The 20,570-nt window shown below is 33.7% G+C and overlaps 2 protein-coding genes across 2 annotated transcripts in view; both read right to left on the bottom strand.

The window, feature by feature from the left end:
* The window catches only part of LOC126772530 (protein couch potato-like), a 194,819-nt gene extending 182,428 nt beyond the window's left edge, over nt 1-12,391 (bottom strand). The window contains exons 1-2 of the mRNA XM_050492929.1: nt 12,246-12,391; nt 403-1,166 (exon numbers count right to left, since the gene is read on the bottom strand). Coding sequence (XP_050348886.1) covers nt 403-462 — 60 coding nt within the window. The 5' untranslated portion in view covers nt 463-1,166; nt 12,246-12,391. The remainder of the gene's footprint in view (nt 1-402; nt 1,167-12,245) is intronic.
* LOC126772529 (HIG1 domain family member 2A, mitochondrial) overlaps nt 1-20,570 on the bottom strand; it is a 397,572-nt gene that overhangs the window by 331,149 nt on the left and 45,853 nt on the right. The gene's annotated exons all lie outside the window — the stretch shown is intronic.

Genomic DNA, 20,570 nt, shown 5'->3' with positions numbered 1-20,570 from the left:
GATTGTTCGATGACAAATCGCTTAAGAGATACGTTCAGTTTTACACGAAACAAAGTACAATAGTCTATTTAACCAAGCATGGGTGATGGTATGCAATGTTTTATATTGTTTAAAGAAATATAACATTTATTTCTATTTTACAGTATGACTAATTTTGTATATAATAAAATTCTTTGTAATATCGAATATTACAGCTACCTTATATGTTTATATATTAATTTGGGGGTCGCTATATTTTATCGAACATTCTAGTACAGAGTTTAGTATTAAAATTAATTTCTAGTCGCCAAATGTTTTTTGTTCGAATAATGATATATAACCATTACAAAGATAGCGTGGAGCAAATAGTTTGAAATATTTACATATGTTAAAGTTAAACATAACGAAGCTGAGTCCACTTACCTCTTCCTCAGTGGTTGCGGTATTGACGGAATCCATACTCTGGCACAGTGCAAGCTCCATGCTCTTATGTTGCGGAGAAGCGGCCCGCGGTGATGGTTGCTGCGGCGGCACCAGCGCGCCTTGTGTTGCTCCTGTCGCCTGCTGCGTGCCTGCGCCGCCTGTAGCCGCTGGGCTCTGAGCTGATTGCAGCCCTTGAGCAGCCTGCAGACTCTGTGCCGCTTGAAGGCTTTGCTGAGCGGCTTGCAAACTTTGCGCTTGCAGGTTCTGCAACGACTGGTGGGCCAGATTCAGTTGATGTTGCTGCACGATGCTCTGTTGCACTATGCTTTGCTGCACTTTGATATGTTGGTGTACGGCGAGTTGGTGTATTGGGTGAAGGGGCGCGGGGGGTGCGGGATACGGAGGGGAGAGCCGCTGGCGCTTCACTTGCGCACTCTGAAGCGCTTCGTGCAGCCTCTTCACCGGAAGGGGGCTTTGGCCGAGGTTATCCACGGCTATGTCGGGGCGTGCCGGCCGAGTCGCGCGACTCCGGCAAGCACTGACAGCTTCAGCGACAGGAGAAGGAACCGCGCGCGACGCGACTGTCTACAGATATTTAGTTGACGACAACGGCGCGGCAGCAAGCGCGCTCGTTGCAATTTATTGGCTGTGATTGTTAATTTTAAGATTATCTACAGGCCAATAAGTGATTGTTTCTTTATAATTTTGCACTTAAGCACTTTGTTCTCATTCGTACTAGATGATGTTCTGCGTATAAACCGATCCTGAAACAAAATAAAACTCGTATATATCATTTGGATAATAACATTTGTAAACATCTAAACACAAATACGAGTAGGTAGATAAAAGGCAACTCGATGTGAATGGATAGGGCCGCATGTAGATTCCGAATGATAATTCAAAATACCTCACATTCTGTCAGACTCCAATTAGTAAGAGAAGCCTCTTGCCACCCTCTATCGATAAATCGAAAAGCACCCTCCTGTATATTTCACCCACGCTTTGAAAAGTAGAAAGCTACCATATTATGTAATCATATGTCGATACTATAGTGGTTGGTGGCGTGATTGATTTTTTTTTCATTGCCATTTATTATTACAATAAAAATATCAGAAAATCATGACTTATTTAGGTAGCATCGTTGACTATGGAATAGATTTTCAACTATTTGCTTAATAGTCCAAACGTTGATCGGATACACAAATCGTAAGTTATAATTATAGTTATATAACTTTATAGTAAGTTATCAATTCGATTGCGGTGGTTAAAAATGTTGTGCAAAAATGCTCAAAACTTTATATTGTTTATGCATCATTAATTCAATATTTTAACAGAGCGTAGACTATGAAATTGTCAGAACTTTTCAACTAACCATTAAAAGTTATGAAATTCACCACCCACAGGCTTAGAATTAATTATAACTTAACTCCTAAATTAATCCGCGTCATAACAGCGTATGTCAAACTAAATAATCATCATCAACTATTACCTGAGCGCTTTTTAAATCAATATTTAAATTTGTTTCGACACATCAAATAACAGCCATTAAATAATGAACTGCAGGCTGAAGCAGATTTGGAGCTTCGTCGTCAAATTTTAAATGCAGATTTCTTTACTATTTTTCTATTTTCGGGTTCAAGATTGTAAATACTTAATTTCTCTTGATTTTAATTCTATGATCTTCGGCTAAGATCCACGTGTTCTATCCATCTATTGGTGATCTCTGCTCTTTAATATGGCTAATGAAATACGGTGCTATACGGTGTTTTAGAACGGACGAAGGTATTTTAATGTGTCAAACAGAGCCGATTGCACACACGTGGGCGTTAGTCGGTAATTTAGATTGTTAGTCATCGCAGTAAACACCTAGAATCGTCTAAATTGAAAACTATGACGTCATATTGAATTAGTTACGCACCTGACGCGTAATTATATTGTTGGTAAAATTAATTCAGGGAAACGAGACCTTACAAATAAATCATTACCAACTATGATTACGTATGACGTATCTACATTAATTATATGTATTATTGCTGAATATTGAAGTTGAAATTGTTGATAAAGGCCGTTTCACAACATTATTTTAGATCTTACACATAACCTCTATATAAGCTAACCCAACCACAAGAGTATTAAACACAAATCAATGAAAACTACGATATCAAATTGACGCGACATCAAGTTCTTGAATAATCTACGGTATTCTTTTATATATTCGTGAAAATTGCATTTTGGATGTCGGTGAACTTTTTATCGGCATTTTGGAAGGAAAATTAAAGTATATGTAGTGTTGTGTTATAAATAAAGATAATTATATTGATCGAGAATTATGTTTATAGTAAAGCTGTTAGAAAATCACTAAAATGTGTAAATCTATCATCCTGTGTCACGCAGATAACACAAACAAAACAAACCCAGATATGTAAACCGTTCGCTTGTTTCATACAAATATTTGTAATATGAGGGTATCGAATCTAGACCAGCTGTCGCAGAAGACAATAAATGCATCGACCATTGCGTCAAACGCTAAACCATAAAAGATTATACACGTAGGTTTATTTTCAAATTTAGCTTTGACATGAATTTCGTGCAAAAATAAGACCGCGTTCAAATCACGTGTAACATCAGCCAGTTGTTTCAAGGTCACCTTTTTGCTTCAAACGTGACCAACTTGTGAACAAAAAAGCTTGAGAACTCTAAAAGAATACATCTCGACACCTTACGCGGTATTTTATCTGCGAACAAGATTTTAAAATAGTAATATAATATGCAAAAACTGTTCCCTACTTAATAATTAATTAACTACACCCGTATGTAAATAAAATAAATAATTAACTTTGTATTTTAAACACATATAAAGTAAATATTTTATTAAATTAAAATTTTACAATATTTGCTACTTTTTGCTATTTGAAAATATCTTAAAAAAAAAAATTTCCATTTTAAAAATTTCGAGGCAGTTTTTTAATATTATTATTTTATTAAACCTTGTGAGGTACTAAATACTAAACTAAGATGTTATATCCCTTGTGCTTGAAGCTGGCTCACTCATCCTTTAAACTGGAACACAACAATACTGAGTATTTCTGTTTGACGGTAGAATATGTGATGAAAAGGTGGTGCCTACACAGACGACTTGCACAAAGCACTGTTAACAAGTGATTTTTCTTTTATTAAAAATACAAAATTATAATTATCTATATGCATTTTTAAACTTATAATCTGTAGCAAAAAATTTATGTCATACGTGGTGTAATATTAACTATACAAGCTGCAAGTATATAATAGATTCATTTACTTATCCTTCGTTATAAACAGTAGTCACTGTTTATATGTGTACTATTCTGTCCTATTTGAAGGGAGAACGTCCCTTTTTCCGGTATGTTCCCTAAAAAAATTTCCGAACGCAAACTATTCCACTAACAAAAATAAACATTAAATCATGATTTTCATTCCAAACACTAAACAAAGCGTTGGTGTATTTTTATTATGAACACGCCTCGTTTTCAGTTAATAAAGAAATGGTCACGATATAATATATGAAGCTCATCAGAATTTATGCGCAGGATGTTCTTTGAACAACATAAGATGAAATCATACATCCAAATAAACTAGCACCAAATAGTAACAGAGAACAAGGACATTAGTTCTTATCAAGCTATTGTGATGTGAACTGTAAGGATTGATAACTTTTCTGTGTGTGTGTGTGTGTTTTATTTATTTATTAAACGATGATAAAATGCATGTGTTATGTGTGTGCAATACCCACGACCAGGCTATGAGACTCATCAGCCACTAAAGCCTTTGTCTAAACTTTGATTAAAATCTTTTATACATAGTTAGGTCCAATTGCGGATAAGTACATACTATCCGATAGCTCCGAAATTCCCCGGTCAGCACTTTCGAACATTATAGAGTGAGGAGCAAGTCGATTTAGATAGGCAAATATCTAACCCACTCAGCATGTCTGCAATTAAATCTAAAACTACCTTTACTGTTACTAAATTGTAGTCTGTGTTTACTTAAACCTCAATATCGATTTCATAACGTTATGATTACTTTATGTTTCTCAAAAATAATTGTAATAATATGCATGTTTTTTTTGTTATTAGCGTTGTTTTGTGGACCAATAACAAAGGAAAATATTTCAGTTTTTATGTTGTTTTGAGATTTTTTTCGACATCTTCAAGTTTTATCCTCGTATTTTAACCAATTTTCAAAAACCTTAATTATACAACCAAAAACATTCCTTATGAATCACTCTGTCCATTGGTGGAAACCGTACGAAATTCCTTTGAGTAGTTTTTTGAGTGTATCGTGGACAGAAAGACAGGCAGAGGCGGCGGGAGATTTGTTATATAATTTTTACTGATGAACCAATCGTGTCTGTGTATCTATAGCGTGAGTAATATGATTTATTTATTTATTTAAAAACTTTACAGCAAAATTATTATTTTAGTTGCTACAAAAGGCTTTATATCTGAAGGCATCCTCTTCGTCAACCTTTGGCTAATCAGAAATACATAAAAAGCGGTACTATAATTATCAAAACAATACTGAAATAAATTACACGACACTAAAACAGGCGATCAAGCCTAAGTAGAACCCCACAAACTATGAGTATATAAAGAGCTTTATTTAAAATAGGAAAACCCACAAACATATAATTGTAATGTGGTTCATCTCCCTTCATTGTATTGTAATTGTGTCTAATTTGCCGTTAAATGTAATTAACGATTAAGCGATTCAATCGTCTGTATGTGCGATTAACATAATCAACAAATGATTTATTTAGTGGTAATGCAAATATTATCTATATCATGTAGTTGTTTCCGAACGCGTGTTGTGAGGAGCGGGTAGGGGGGTAGGTGTTAAGTACCCTATGTTCTATTTTATACCCCTGACGTGTACGCAAAATCTCATGATGATCGGTTTAGTAGTTACGACGTAAAAGCGTATCAAACAAACTAACAGAAAAACATACAAACACGCTTTCGCGTAACATTAGCATATAGTCGTAAAAAAAAGAATTATTTTATTTTGTTACTTTAATAAATGCGTAATCAACTCTTTGTCTGTAAGCTCATCACTACTAAACCACTTAACGAATTGTAATGAAATGTAAAATAAGGGTAAATTAGGTTCTAGCTAGGCATATAAATTAAGAAAAATAAATGATGCGAACGGAGTTGCGTGAAACGTCTAGTATTTATTTTATATCAATCTCTTCATTTAATTTGTATCATACTCGTTTTAATTACAAATAAAAATCATTAAAATACTTGCTCGAAATGTCGAAACAATATATATCGTCTAATTAATAAAAAATCTAATGATATGATTCCCATTAAAAAATAATAAAAGTATTATGAGTTTATTTGTTTGAATTTTTATTAAAAAATGCATTTACCAGCAGGCTGTGTAAGCTTGAGCCGAGGGCGGCAGATTGGAGGGGGGAGTCTAATTTAGAGACCTTTTTTTTAAATTTTTTATTGTTATAAGTGAGGGCAAGACCAACCAATGTTTTTTCCTCCATCCTTTTCACTGTACATGCGACCTATATATTTTTTGGGATCCAAGCCAGGGGACAATAACTCAATACCTTATTCTTAGTGTTCAAATAAATATCAAAGGGGTGATATTTCCTTAACCGCTGAATACTTTAATCCAGAGTTATATTTATGGTGCGGTGAAATAAGTCGGACAAAACTTTTCCAGCTCCGATCCATTATAAGTCCCGTGAGATCTTTAACTTCGTCGACATTTTGATATGTACAGACCCATAAACATATTCACAACGAAAATATTTACTAATATCAACTTCGTATAAAATAAACAATATGACACAATTGTTATGTATACACTAGAGCTATTCTGTTAGAACAGATTCGAAAGTAAACGGTCGTGAAATGTCAGAAAGTGATATGCGATATTGGTCATAATAATTATGAAATTTCAAGAACACACGCATCAAAACGGTGTATCACCATAAGTCGGTTGTCAACATTTCACGGGTAAGAAATTAAATGAGTTCTTATAGAATAGCACTGCTGATTATATACAAATATTGCCTTATAATTGGCCAATATATATAGTATCGATGAAGTTCAATAAAAACAATGCCAATATTTATAATATTGATACTGCGTTCCTGTCTGATTTCGTTCATGGCGACCAATCGTAAAGGAAACTAGCTAGTTAGCTCACACACACTCATATTCCGATAACCATACAGGACAAACAAATTGAATAGTACGTGTATATGGCTATGAACTTCATTTGAGAAAAAGATTAACCACTGAGTTTCTTGTCGGTTCTTCTCTGTAGAATCTACATTCCGAACCGGAGGTATTTTTTGTAATAGATTAGGAAGGCGGACGAGCATATGGGCCACCTTATGGTAAGTAGTCACCAACGCCCATAGACATTGGCATTGTAAGAAATGTTAAACATTGCTTTCATCACCAATGCGCCACCAACCTTGGGAACTGAGATGTTATGTTCCTTGTGCCTGTAATTACACTGGCACAATTACCCTTCAAACCGAAACACGACCATACCAAGTACTGCTGTTTTGCGGTAGAATATCTGATGAGTGTGTGGTACCTACCCAGACGAGCTTGCACAAAGCTCTACCACCAGTAAAAGCTTTGTATTAAAATTGAAATTGTAAAATGACAGATTCAAAAGTGCCTGTGAAAGCCTTAATATATTTTGACTTGACTTGACTGCAAGAATATTTAAATATATATATTACATTCTTAGTTATTATTATTACTAAAAACAATACAATAGTAATAAAATACTATTCATCTAACAATATGTTTAGAGAGAAAGAAGCCGTACGTTGCCGGTTTACAAATAAGTCGATTAGCGAGCCGCCAGCTTGCCACTAAATATTGATTGAATTTCTAAAAGATAAATATTCATTCAAATCATTTCATTAATGTTATCTCAGCAATGTTTACGCATTTACATTTACTATATATATATATTTATAACTACCTCTGTCCGAAGCGCCACGGCAAGTTTAATTCGAAAACTATGAGGTTAGGTACAAAGAAATAGTTTCGTTGGGTTGTTACGAGTTATTTTGAAGATGAATAGACAAAGGCTTCTTAACTTTCCTTTAATTTATTTGTATGAAGCATCCATGTAGATCAGTATTATGGATGTATATTTAAAATAAACATTTTGTAAAAAACACAAAATAGTCAGTAATATCAATATTCTATATGTATCGTACTTTATTGTGAAACAAAATATCAAATAATACATGTGGCAATATCTAGCGTTCCGTAAATGTGGCTCACAAACTAACTCATTCAATTAACTGTACCGTTAAGCGCGACCAATTGAACCATTCGCTTAATGAAATTTCAACTGAAACAACCTCACAGATATAGTCAAAACATTCAAACACATAACCGACACTTAGTACATATTGGTATACTAACCCCAAACTTTGTATACTTTGTACAGTGGTTGTATAGATACACAATGCTTTGTCTCGTCTTTAAATTTCAAATCACTAATGACAGAAAGAGAGAAAAAGTAGCAGCCTGTAAATGTTTTACAGCTATTGGGCAACAGCCTCTTTTCGTAATAGGAAGGAGCTCATTCGAACACGCCACTCTAGGTTAGGGAAATACACAAAATTTTATCCGAAAATGCCAGTTTCTTCACGACGTTTTCCTTCACCGCCAATCATTACTCCAATTATAATTATAATTGGATTTCAACCCGCAAATATATGCTCAAGATGTTCATACGTTTATTAGTGAGGCCCACTAAATTTAGGTTCCTCATACAATAGTATTTCGCGATCAAATATTATTTAATATTGCTCGCGCCGACAATTCTAATCCGAGAAGATCCTGTTAAACAAACATAGAATTATAAATGTCCTACCTTTGTTCGACGCGTATTGACACAACAAACAGACTTTTCTTTGCTAGCTAATTACGAAAACGCCCAAAATATTAGCGCTCCTACCGAATTTCGTCATTCTGCGCTTTCGGACTAATTTGAAGAGAAATAAACCTTTGTTAGTTTCAGTCCCATATTCATAGTGCTCGCCGCAAATTGAATCTAATTGCCACAACGAAGTGTTGAATCAGGCCGACCGACGAAGCTTCGGTGGCCTAAATTGCACCTATTTACCCACTTAGTATGAACCACCCACGGTCCACCTGTAAACTGATGAATATTTCGCAAGAAATTATTTGTTATTGTTTATATCTAGATTGTAATCTACATATTACATTAATGTTGACAGTAAATATCTCACTGCTGGGCACATGTGTTTTCTCTCTCGGACAGAAAATTTACTGTACATGTTTCACACATTACACACGGCACAGGTTTATACAAGATTTTTTCTTAACCCATCGAGCACGAGATGAATTATAACCACAAATTAAGCACTTGAAAACTCAGTAACGCCACGGAATTGAATCCGCACTCATCGGTTAAGATTGTCGTGTACCAGCATCTGTAATAAATTACCTATTTCATTTAAGTTCAATTTTGAACTTGCAGTTTAATAGACAAATTTAATAATTTGTTTCTAAATCGTTAAACAATGCGTATCGCTGCGTTATTAAAGAGGTCGGGCCGCAGAAAGCGTGACAAAGCAATATTTTTTATTGCAAATCAATGCTATTCGATCGTTTTACCGGAACAGACAAAACAAATTTCTTGTCGGCGCACCTATCTGGCGCATTCAAATCATATAAATATTCCTTAATGTGCTTCTAATATTTTTACCCGACTACGACTACGAAAATGTATGCTTACGATTTATGCAATCCATGTAAGTAACATACTAGCTAACTACGCCTGTTCCCGTGTAGCTCCTTATCTACTGATCATACTTTGACAAATGAGATATCGTTAATTTCGTCTTAGAGTCCCACGTGTAGGCTATCGCATCGACATTGCGGATATAACTTGCATAATACGCTGAACAACAAAGATGATAAAATGACTAATGTTTCGAATTGATTAAATATTAATTGTCAAAAATCTAGCACTAATTCAGCTACAAAAACCACCGACCTAAAAATAACCAGACCAGAAAACTCAGTAGAATATTGTTTTATTTCCATATATAATCAAATATTAAAAACGCGTTATCTTAGCTAATATTGTAAATGCGTCCGTGTGTTTGTTTGTTCATTTGGTTGCTTCGATACGCTTTCATGTCTTAACTGAACCAATCACCATGAAATTCAGCACACACATACATGTTGTCAGGAATACAGAAAAATACAACGGGTACTTAACACCAATGACACTAGTGCTAAATACATTAAATTTTAAGCAACATGGTACAACGCAGGTCTATTTTATAATTAATAACAGCTGCACGTATTTAAATCTTTTGAAATATAACACGCACGGCACACATTGAACAAAATATTGAGAGCAATTAATTTAACAAGCTAACTATTAGTCGCTCTCGCGGACATTCGGCTGCGGTCTTGTCATTCCGTGACGCAACAAGCCGACACAATAGCAGGCCTTGGTACAAGTGACTATTCCAAATGGACTTGCCAGTAATTACGGCAACAATGTATACGAGAACAGATTGACAACAAAAAACTATAATAATGCTCGATGTTGAAAAAAGAACCGACATACGACGTTATACAAAAAAAAAACAAACCTAAATCATAATAAATTAAACTTCTCTGGTCACTTTATATACCTGCAATGCGTCATGTTCACGTCTAACACGTCATAATTATTTGATTTAATTCTCTCTTTACTATTTACTTAGTGAAATTAAAATGCATTAAACAAAATTGTATAACGCCGGAATACTGTTTCGCTGGATAACATTTTTAATTTTCATTCGAAACTTCTGACATCAGTGCGTTATGTATTGTTATAAATAACGTATTTACAATTTGAAAGCGTAATAATTAAATGTAAATACTTTTAATCAACGATAAATACGATAGAACAAAAGTTTATATTCACGAGTGTTGTTTTCATACTTATATACATTCATTCAGACGCAACATAATCAACTGCATGAGACTTCAGACGTATATAAAGAGGTTTTATATATTTTATTTTTTAATTAATCATTATAACTATTATTATTGACGTAATTGAATGTATTGTAACGGTAAACGTCGAATAAGCATTACGCAATTGATCTAATTTAATAAATATTCTAAATTGGTTCGAAAACATTAACTACGTTATTATTATTAATATTAATATATAAAACCAAACTAAAGTAAAAATAATAATTTGTTTTTCAAATAGACGTAGAGCTTCGCGTATATTTACAAGATAATTATATCAAAATTTAATTAAACACAGATAAAATAAATCAAATATATATTAAATATTTAAACCAATATATATAATTAGTTAAATTAGACTATCTGATTTAAACTTAGGTTATCATTTCACTGAAGTTTTTTTTTAAATATACGATTTCTTTCAGAATATTTTTTAATCACTAAGCATAGCAATTCAATAAATGTACAATTTACAGATAAAATTATAACTATTGACAATAATTTAACTCGACGAACGCATGCATTTTGAACTATTGAATAAAAAAAATATGTATATTTTCAAACTATTACTAGACATAATAATGTGAAAAGCATACTTGGCTATCTACCGTAAATGTTGAACATTTATATATTTTGATGTAACGGCCATGAAACACGACAATGTAACAAATGTAACAGTTTTTAAAATAAGTACATCAAAATGAATTCAATGCACAAATTTTATAAAAAAAAATAAAGATTCAGCTACCAATGTGTAACGGATACTTTATTATTTTTTCTCTGTGGCAGCATTTTAAAAGTTAATATTTCCGATCGTTGTATTGTTAAAAACAATGTGCTGTCCGATCATTTCTTAGTATGAGATGTTCAAGTCTAATTCGATTAACCTTTCCTAACGTTCTTAACTACTTAAATTTAATGATGACGCTGACATTCTTCGGATCGTTTTTATTCATTGACATCAATTATTTCATTTGTTAGGGGTGTACGCTGTTTGGGGTCAAACTGACTTTAAATCTATTAATGATATTATTTTGATGGGCGATTAATCAAAGTTAAACTAAGCATTGTTTTTAACGTATTTGTAAATGTAGCTTTCATTTCTAGTTAATTTATTATAGAAATATTTTCTTTAATGTTACAAATTATATATATGTAATAAAAATTATATCTATGCGACGGCTCTTAGAAAACATTTCCATGTAAAATAGCGTAACTGAACTTAGCTATTTAAATTGAATGAGTATTAATTCCTTAAATGTCTTAATCTTTTAGAAGTCGTTGTTTCAACTTTCTTACTACTTCAGCTCTACTTATATTTTTTATGTATACTCAATTGATTATATTATTAAAATTTTCATTAAATTAACTAAAATTGACATTGGTCATGTTTATTTTCATACCATAGACTACACTGTTATATTTTTATAAACTTTATTATTTTAACACAATCAATTGTACACAAAAAGCTTGCTATATTATCTAGATTCCAATGAGAGATATTTCACAGTATCCACAGGCAGTATATCGTGTAGTTTGTTATGCTTATCTAAGCGGCGCGAGCAATTAACGGGTCATAAAGTAACCAGTAAAAGAGTTGCACGCTTGTGGAGCTACACATATCGGCCTTTTTATATTTACCTTTCAGAAGGTTCACCTAAACTACTGCTATCAATAAATTTAAATGTTTTCCCGGCAATGCTTTCGATAAAAAAATTTATAAAAGTTAAATTAAAAACTACAATGAGTTTTAACCACGGTAATAACATCGAGTTGCCTTTATCCGACAGTAATCCCCGTTACCTAGAAAACAACAGCACATCTCACTAGCACACACACTGCTCTCGTCGGAAAACGCACATGCACAATTTTCCGAACACCAGTTACGGACACCGTGTCGGTCGCGGTAGAGCAAAGAGCGGCACATACAAGCGCTGCCTCTGCGCGCGATAGACTGACGGCTCTCAGGCGGGCTCACGAGCGAGCGGGACGCGCGGCGGGCGTGCCAGCGTTGTGCGCGCGCATAACACTTCTCCCTCTCGCCTCTCGAGTCTACATATAGTCATCTCTTGCCAGCACGCGCGAGCACACCTTTCGTTCCCGAGACAGGTGTTCTTGTCAATGTGTGCGTCTCGATATAGTAGGCTTTGCTTGTGTGCGCGCTTCCTGCGGATCGTTTTTTATGCCCGGCAGAAATTATAAAAAGTAAATGGAGGGAAAATTAAATAAAACGTTTACAATGAAGCGTTTTCCTGTGCGCTTTGAATGATTCAGTGTGCGCTATTTTTCAGGGTGGGTATTCATGGAGGTTCCACTGTCGGAGTGATTACGGTGCTTTTTACGGATGTTTGAGTGACGTAGGTGGGCGTAATTAGGCATGGGGCGGAAAGGCATATTGATTGCGGTAACGCGGCTTTGTGGAAGAATCGATATTTTTGTATTAAAGGTGGCACGCGATGTGTCCGGCGGCTGGCAGTGCGTCCGGACTCCGCACTTCGGACTTCGTGTAGTTGAAGTAAACCTTCGTATCGATCCATGCCGACAAGTTTGACCCTAGTTTATGGCGCGCTGTATAACTTGAGCCACACTTATATCCCTTATCGAAATTATTTTAACTAATCGCCAACTTTCTTAAAACTTTTGTCATCACATTTTTACCGAATTAGAAATTTTATAATAAATCAAATTTAAATCAAATCAGCTTCTATTCCTGTGTCGATATCATTTACAGAAAAAAAAGCATTAAAAAAAAGATTATTGTTTAAAGTTTTTTTGAATTTGAAAAGTTACGGCTCTTTTCTGATAAATATCAAGTATCACCTGTAGTTACTACGTTCTTTGTTTGTTTAAGTTAAATTTAGATTGACATTAACAAAAGGGCAAAATTTTCATACGAAAACATAACTTACAATGTGTCGAGAACGCTCTGTCATAGCATTCGAAAAGTTGAATTCGATGTGGACTATTTAATCTTATTACGAGAAAGCGTAAGCCAAACTCAAGTTGAACGACGGCACTATTTCACGGCTCTTTGTCATAGTAATAGTATTTCGTTGTGCCCAGATGTTGAAGCACTTAGCGGCTTGCACCGGTTTTATTATGAATAGCAACGGAACTAGTATTTTGTGGTTTCCCTGCGGAGCTAGACACAAATTAATGCCTGAGCTTTCAACTAGAAATTAATGTAATACACCCAGGTTGCGAGGCCAAATTGTTGGCATTCAGTAAATTTTGCATCGCGCTACGAGAAGATAGCAAAATTTGTAATTGAATTTTTGATCATAAACGTGATAGCTGCCATTATATAATATAAAACGAAAGAAAAAACTCGATTAAACTTGTTGATACACGGTACATGTCATGGCTTGTAGAATAATGACCTCTGAAACACAAATTGACAGTGTTACTGTTCATTCTAGATTTTTGCTGAACAAAATCAGGAACCTTACTCCTCATTACTCGAAATCGAACATAACCTATCGCCGATAAATTATTTTAAAAAATTAATATCATTTATCAATTTTATAGAATAAAATAAATATAATTAAAAAAACTTTTACACCTGCATAAGTAGCAAAAAACCATATCATGTTTATTTATAATAATAATATATTATTATTATAAATAAACATGGGACATTTTTCACACACGGCCATCTGATCCCAAATTAAGCTTGTACAAAGCTTGTGCTATGAAAACCAGACAACTGATATACTATATATACTACTTTTCTATTGTAAATACATACTTATATAGATAATTACATCCAGACTCAGGACAAACAGACATGTTCATGCACACAAATGTCTGTCCTGGGTGGGAATCGAACCCACAACCTTCGGTGTGAAAGGCAAGTATACTACCAACCACGCCAACCGGCTCTTCAATTATTTATTCTTCTTTATAATATAATTCCATAACAAGAATAAGCATATTTTTCAGAAGTAGTTTGAAATATAACGAGTAGCGAGCGAACTCCTATTACATCTAAGAGCCTTTTCGTAAACAATGATTCATCGTGACATCATACGGCGCGCCCATTGGCGCCAAAAATCGCATCAATTCATACAAAACTTTCAAACAAAGCGAGTTACGAGGGCTTGTGATTGATTAATACATATATATTTAATATATCCTTAGTTCATACGACACATTTCCTTTGATCGTTGCAACAAAATGACGTTCATTAACTCGAAGTGTATGTTTTTACAAATTCTATAGTTCCCGATTATATAGCCGAGAGTTATATTGCCGAGATTTCCAATGGCTCGAACATGTTAATCTTAACTGATGATTGCGGGCTTAAAACCCAGGCAAGTACCACTGAATTTTCGTGTGCTTAATTTGTCTTTGTATTTTATCTCGTGTTCGGTGGTGAAGAAAAACGTTGTTAAGAAACCGGTGCGTGTCGGATGAAAGCGCATCGGAGCAGCGTAATGGAATAAACTACAATCCTTTTCAAAAAGGAGAAGAGCCTTAACCCAGCAATGGGACATTTACAGACTTACTTTACCTGTCCATATAGAATTCAACAAATGAACTAATTTATCATCCGTAATTAAAACCAACGCCAAAAAACGTAAACATTGTAATATTATTTTCAGAAGTAAATGGATTGGGCTAGCGAGTAAAAAAAATTAAGCTTTTGTTTGCTTCGATGGTACGAATGTTAACTTGTAAAGCAAAAACCTACGAATCTGGCAACACTTAAACAGATTAAAACGCGTATAGTGTGAGTTTGAGATCCTTTTACAGTTTTGTTCGGTATTTTTTTACTTTATTTCTGGCTTTTATTTCTTAATGCTGTAAGGAAATGTTTATTTAAAGAATATGTTTTAAGACAGCTGCCGTACATAATCATTATCCTATATAATACTCATGTGATATAATGCTTAAAAATATTTGTTTACCGTGTAACATTTTCTCAGACTGGTTCACCATTTTCGTAAACATATATACATTATATGTTTATGTATCTACTATTAAATTTAATGGTAGACTGTAGATCCCGAGGGTCCGGGTTCAATCCCTGGGTCGGGCAAATAAAAAGTTATTGTGTAAGAATTTCTCAATAGTTACCCGGAGTACGTACTCCGTAAGTTGTCAGTGTTTACAATCGCTAGTCCATTCTGAAATACTTTCGATCGTGTTGGATTTTCCGTCCCATTGCATTACGAGTGAAAGAAAAGAGATTGAACTTTGTGCCCTATAATATGTCCTGCACATTTGGCTAGACTCCCTTGATGAATTGCCAGGAGTACATCATACGTCCTACATCTAAATACTGTATTGAATCAGAATTTAGTCCATGAACAAGGATACAAATGGAACGAAAATGTAGAAACCGTTTTCATTTGTCAAATATGTTAATAAATGGGATTCTTTTGTCTCTAATACGCTGCAAATTATGGTAACATATTTGCTTGGAACTAATGAAGCTTATTAATTCGATTGGTCGAATTAAAACGTCTTGATAGCAAAATCAAAATATTCATCATTTAAGTAACGATAGAGTGAGACGGCCTTACTTATAAACGTTATTTAGCTGATGATTAGTTGAACAACGCCTGTGTCTTCTTCTTTCGAGTATCAAATCAATATTGATAGAAAGAGAGAAATCTTTGTTAAACTGATCAGGCGCTAAGCAACGCTTATAAGTAAGGCCGTACCTGTAAAAGTTACGATTTTATTTGTAAAGTCATGTACAAATAGAATACAGGATTAAATTGAATGTAAAACTTTAACTTTAAAGGCCGGTAACGCACCTGCAAACCCTCGGGTGCTGCAGATGTCCATGGACGGTGGTAGTCACTTTCCATCAGGTGAACTTCCTGCTCATTATTACATAATTAAATTTAAAAAAAACTACATCATGTTTCAACAACAACTCAACAAAACGAAATGTAGAGTACTATATGAAAAACAAAAAATAAGAACTCCATTTTTATTGTATAATAATCCTTATCTATTAATGTCTGAATATTTTTTAACTCTGTATCACTATTAAATACACAGAAACATTAAACATATATTGAAATTGCCGCTTAAGTCTAAGCTTTGTGATTTAAGTTGCAAAGAGTTTTGATATCTTAAAAACGCACAGATGAACATTGTCTCCTCCAAAGGTATGGCAATACCGGGAGTACTCTATACCTCCCGCAATCAGTCAGGTCCTGCCACCTTCTTTAGAGTAAGTATGTCTGTCTGCCTGTTGCACTTTCACGACTATACCACTGAACCGATTTTGATGAAATTTGGTATATACCAAGCTTGAATCCCAATGATGGACATAGATTTATTTATACCCGTCGCTTGCCCCCTAATACTTGGGTGAAGCCACGGCTGAAAACTAGTGTATAATTGTAGAATCATACCTTAAGCAAACCCGTGCAAATTGGAGCAAGTAGCTAATCCATATAAAAATGACATATTACAACGATTATAAACATAGCCAATCAAATTGAAAACTTCGTAATTCTAAAATTGTCTGTAAACATTCTAAAATTAAATACTCGACACCTAAACCAATAAAACGTCGCAAACGATGGTGCTAATAAACTCGTGAAAATATTTCGTCAACGAAAGCAACGGGCCACTGACGATATGACGGGGCTCGTCCTCCTGTACGGTAACCATAATCTTTCGAACAATTATAAAAATATCAAATACAACACAATTTTCATTTTCACAAACAACACTAATAGAACACGTTCCATCTTAATTTTTTTTAAATGATTATGCTTTTGTTATTTTAATTTAACAAAATCTAATTTGTTTTAATCGTTTCAAACGTAAAATATCTTTTTGCTATTTACATTGTTAATATTAGATGAGAGTAAAATTGATATTGTTTTTTGGGTATAATAAAAAAAATTAATTTCCTGTAAATAACCCACAAATATTTGTCAAGCAAAAATCTGCTTCTAAAGATAAGAAAGATAATTCGAAATCCAACAATTTAGAATACTGTCATTACAATGGGATTTTAATCGGCAAAACAAATTTAGCATATAAAAAATCCAGCGGTTCTTGTAAAGATTTAAACGAGACATTGTTTTATCCACAAATCCATCTAAATTCAGTTATATAAATATTAATAGGTACACATTTAAAAAAATATCAACTCAATATATTTATCGTATAGTAATTAATTAGAAATATTTCATTTCAACAGTAAACGGCTTGTAACGAATCAATTAATTGTCACGAATAATTCTGAAAAAAAAACCTGTATTTATTAATAATCCGAACTAACACACTAGATATATACAATGCGGATTGAAAACAAAATTTCATTTACGCGTCCGAAAGTGTGTGAAACGAAAAAAAAACCATCGATTCCCACAATCTGTTACCCGTGGAATGGCCACTCTACATTCTGAACCGAGAATTTCACAGTAGCTAATAACATGTTGCGAAACGGTCGCACAGCTCCCAGCTCGCTGGTATGGCAACAATTTTAATAAATAATTATCCCCCTGGTGCCGTATGCTCTTGGATAAGCAGGCTTAATTTCCTTTCGCCTCACGTGCTTCTAAGTAGACTCTATTCTGTTTTGATTTGATCATATTATTTTGGATTTCGGCTCTTAACATATATATATACAATATATTTATTACATTTTAAGAAATTAGAAAGTTACTTAGAAATTTTTATAAACATTATTTAGAAAATATGTAAGTAAATATATATAAATATTTGATTAATTTATATTATTTATTACGTCAGGCTGAGAGAGCCGCGCTTCAAAATAATAAGATGAAAATTATCAACGTGATTCATGAACTCTTTCAAGAGCTATCGTGCACTTAAACGTGCAAACCCATCTGCGTAGGTTCCACCTACGCGTTATATATTCTATCGCCAAACAGCAATACTTAGTATTGTTTTGTTCCTGTTGGAAGGGTGAGTGAGCCGGAGAAAATTCAAACACAAGAGAATTAACATCTTCGTTCCGAAGGTTGGTGACGCATTGGCGATGAAATAATAATATTTCTTATGGTGCCAATGTCTTTGGGTGGTCGTGACTTGTAGGGCGCCCGTTTACCTACATTATAAAAAAACTCATTACTAAATACTAAAAAATACAAACTTTTAGAGTCCGGCGTTTAAAAATTATCAATATAAAAAATAGTACGTAATATGCGTCAAAGCTTCGCTTGAAGATATTTAAAAAAACATATTAAATAAGGCTAATGTGTTAAAAATTATGTCACTGATATCATCAGTCGGTAATCAGGTTGATTGGATTGGTGACATGTCCTTATGTAATAAAGCTGTTGTGCGTGATAATCAGTCAGTGCCCATTACCTTTATATATTATATAATTTTAGCCAGGAAAAGTCACCAACGTTGCTTTAATAAAAATGAGTGCTTAACATAATACAGTTTTATTATATATATTTCTTAATAAAATCACCTTTCAACTAATTACTACAGAAATATAAACAAAATATTAAAGTGAATAGTTAAAAACGGAAATGTTAAAATGGGTAAGCTATGCGAATATGAAAGGCGCTAAGAATAACGACGCGTTAAGCGTTTTCATTTCAAACAAAATTCTATAAAAATGTTTTATAAGAGATTTTCCATTCATAGTCGTTTTGTTTCCCATCGCATTGAAATAAACGATGCCCACGTAAGCGGCACTCCTAAAAAGCTGAGGCTAATTGCAGTAAGATACCGTCCTTTGCTAATACGATATGTGTTACACGGGGCGCGGTACGGGGCGATGATTTTTAACACAAATGCTTTCGATTCACAGGGGACTCTCGTTCTTAATTTACTTCGGTTTAAAGTTCAAATCTGGATATAAAGAGTGAAACATCGAGCCGTTCCTGTTTCGGCGTGCCTTAATGGAAATTGTGAGCCGTGCCCGTGTCGTTACGCGCTGCAAATGTACATAATGTGTCGTCAAAAGGGTGAAATATACTTTAGCCTTTAGCGGGCCGTGATTTCATTCGTTGCGAATTGGCCTTCACAGCTTTTAAAGTTACTGCCATGTGATTTATGTTTGCCAGTCGGACACCGTTGAGAAATAGAAATAGTTCCTAATTTAAACATTTCTACATACAGAGGTTTTGTATTATTAAACTGTTTTTTTTTTTTTCAATAAGTTTTTACATACATTTTCATGTTTATTGAAAACGTAGGAAACAATTACACAGAGTGTGTTTATTTTCCGATTTCTGAAAGTTCTATAAAACTTTTTAATATGTTAAGAGATGAATGTTGTTTCAATTTAACAAAATATTATTTAACGCAAAAAGCGTATACAAAAACAATGCTTTTATTAAATTCTTCGTACATTATCTACGAAAGAGAAAAATGCTCTGACTTAACAAGACTGCGAGAAAAAACAAAACTTTGCGCTTTTCTCGTAAGAATTTTATTAATGTTTTTGTATTTTTTAACAGGAATATTTATATAAGTACGTCTAAAAATACTTCGAGCTTTTAATAGAAACCTGCGATTCCTATTCATCCAGATCCATATTGAATGAACAAAATAATTAAAAACATTATTTACTTTACATAACTAGACACGATATTGTACGTTATTAAAGAATATTATTTCTAATCATATTTCTATAATAATTCAACATTCACACATAACTGTTATAATAAAAAATTATGATTTTCGTTAGACTATTCAAACAAAAAGCACGTTGGCCATAAATTTTCTCTTAAACCAACTGGTGTAGCTCGCCGGCTACAATATAGGTAACCTGGTAATGTTCCAAAAAGCCTATTAGGGTTACGGCCGCTCGGGCCGCGTATGATAAATGTCAAAAAACAAACCGCAATGCAGGATAAGAGGATACAATTTGTAACGTACTCTTTTTAAAATTGTCAAAATGATACTTGTATTCCATATGAAATGGCCGTTTGTTAATAAATAAATTCCTTTAAAAAAAAATTAACAGCATGTAAATGTCCCACTGTTGGGAGAAGGCCGTTCCTTTTTGAGAAGGCTTTGTGCATTTTCCACTGCCTCCAATGCTAGTTGGTTAATAAGCTTGTCATATTTCATACCGCCTAAGTTTCCTAACACGAGAATGGAATAAATTATAAACAAAAATAAAACACATGAAAATAGTGGTTCTTACATAAAAGTAGAAATATTATA

This window comes from Nymphalis io, chromosome 12 (assembly GCF_905147045.1).
Source record: "Nymphalis io chromosome 12, ilAglIoxx1.1, whole genome shotgun sequence".
Lineage (NCBI taxonomy): Eukaryota > Metazoa > Arthropoda > Insecta > Lepidoptera > Nymphalidae > Nymphalis > Nymphalis io.
Note: the sequence above shows the minus strand (reverse complement) of the source record. Positions and strands in the feature narration are given on the sequence as shown.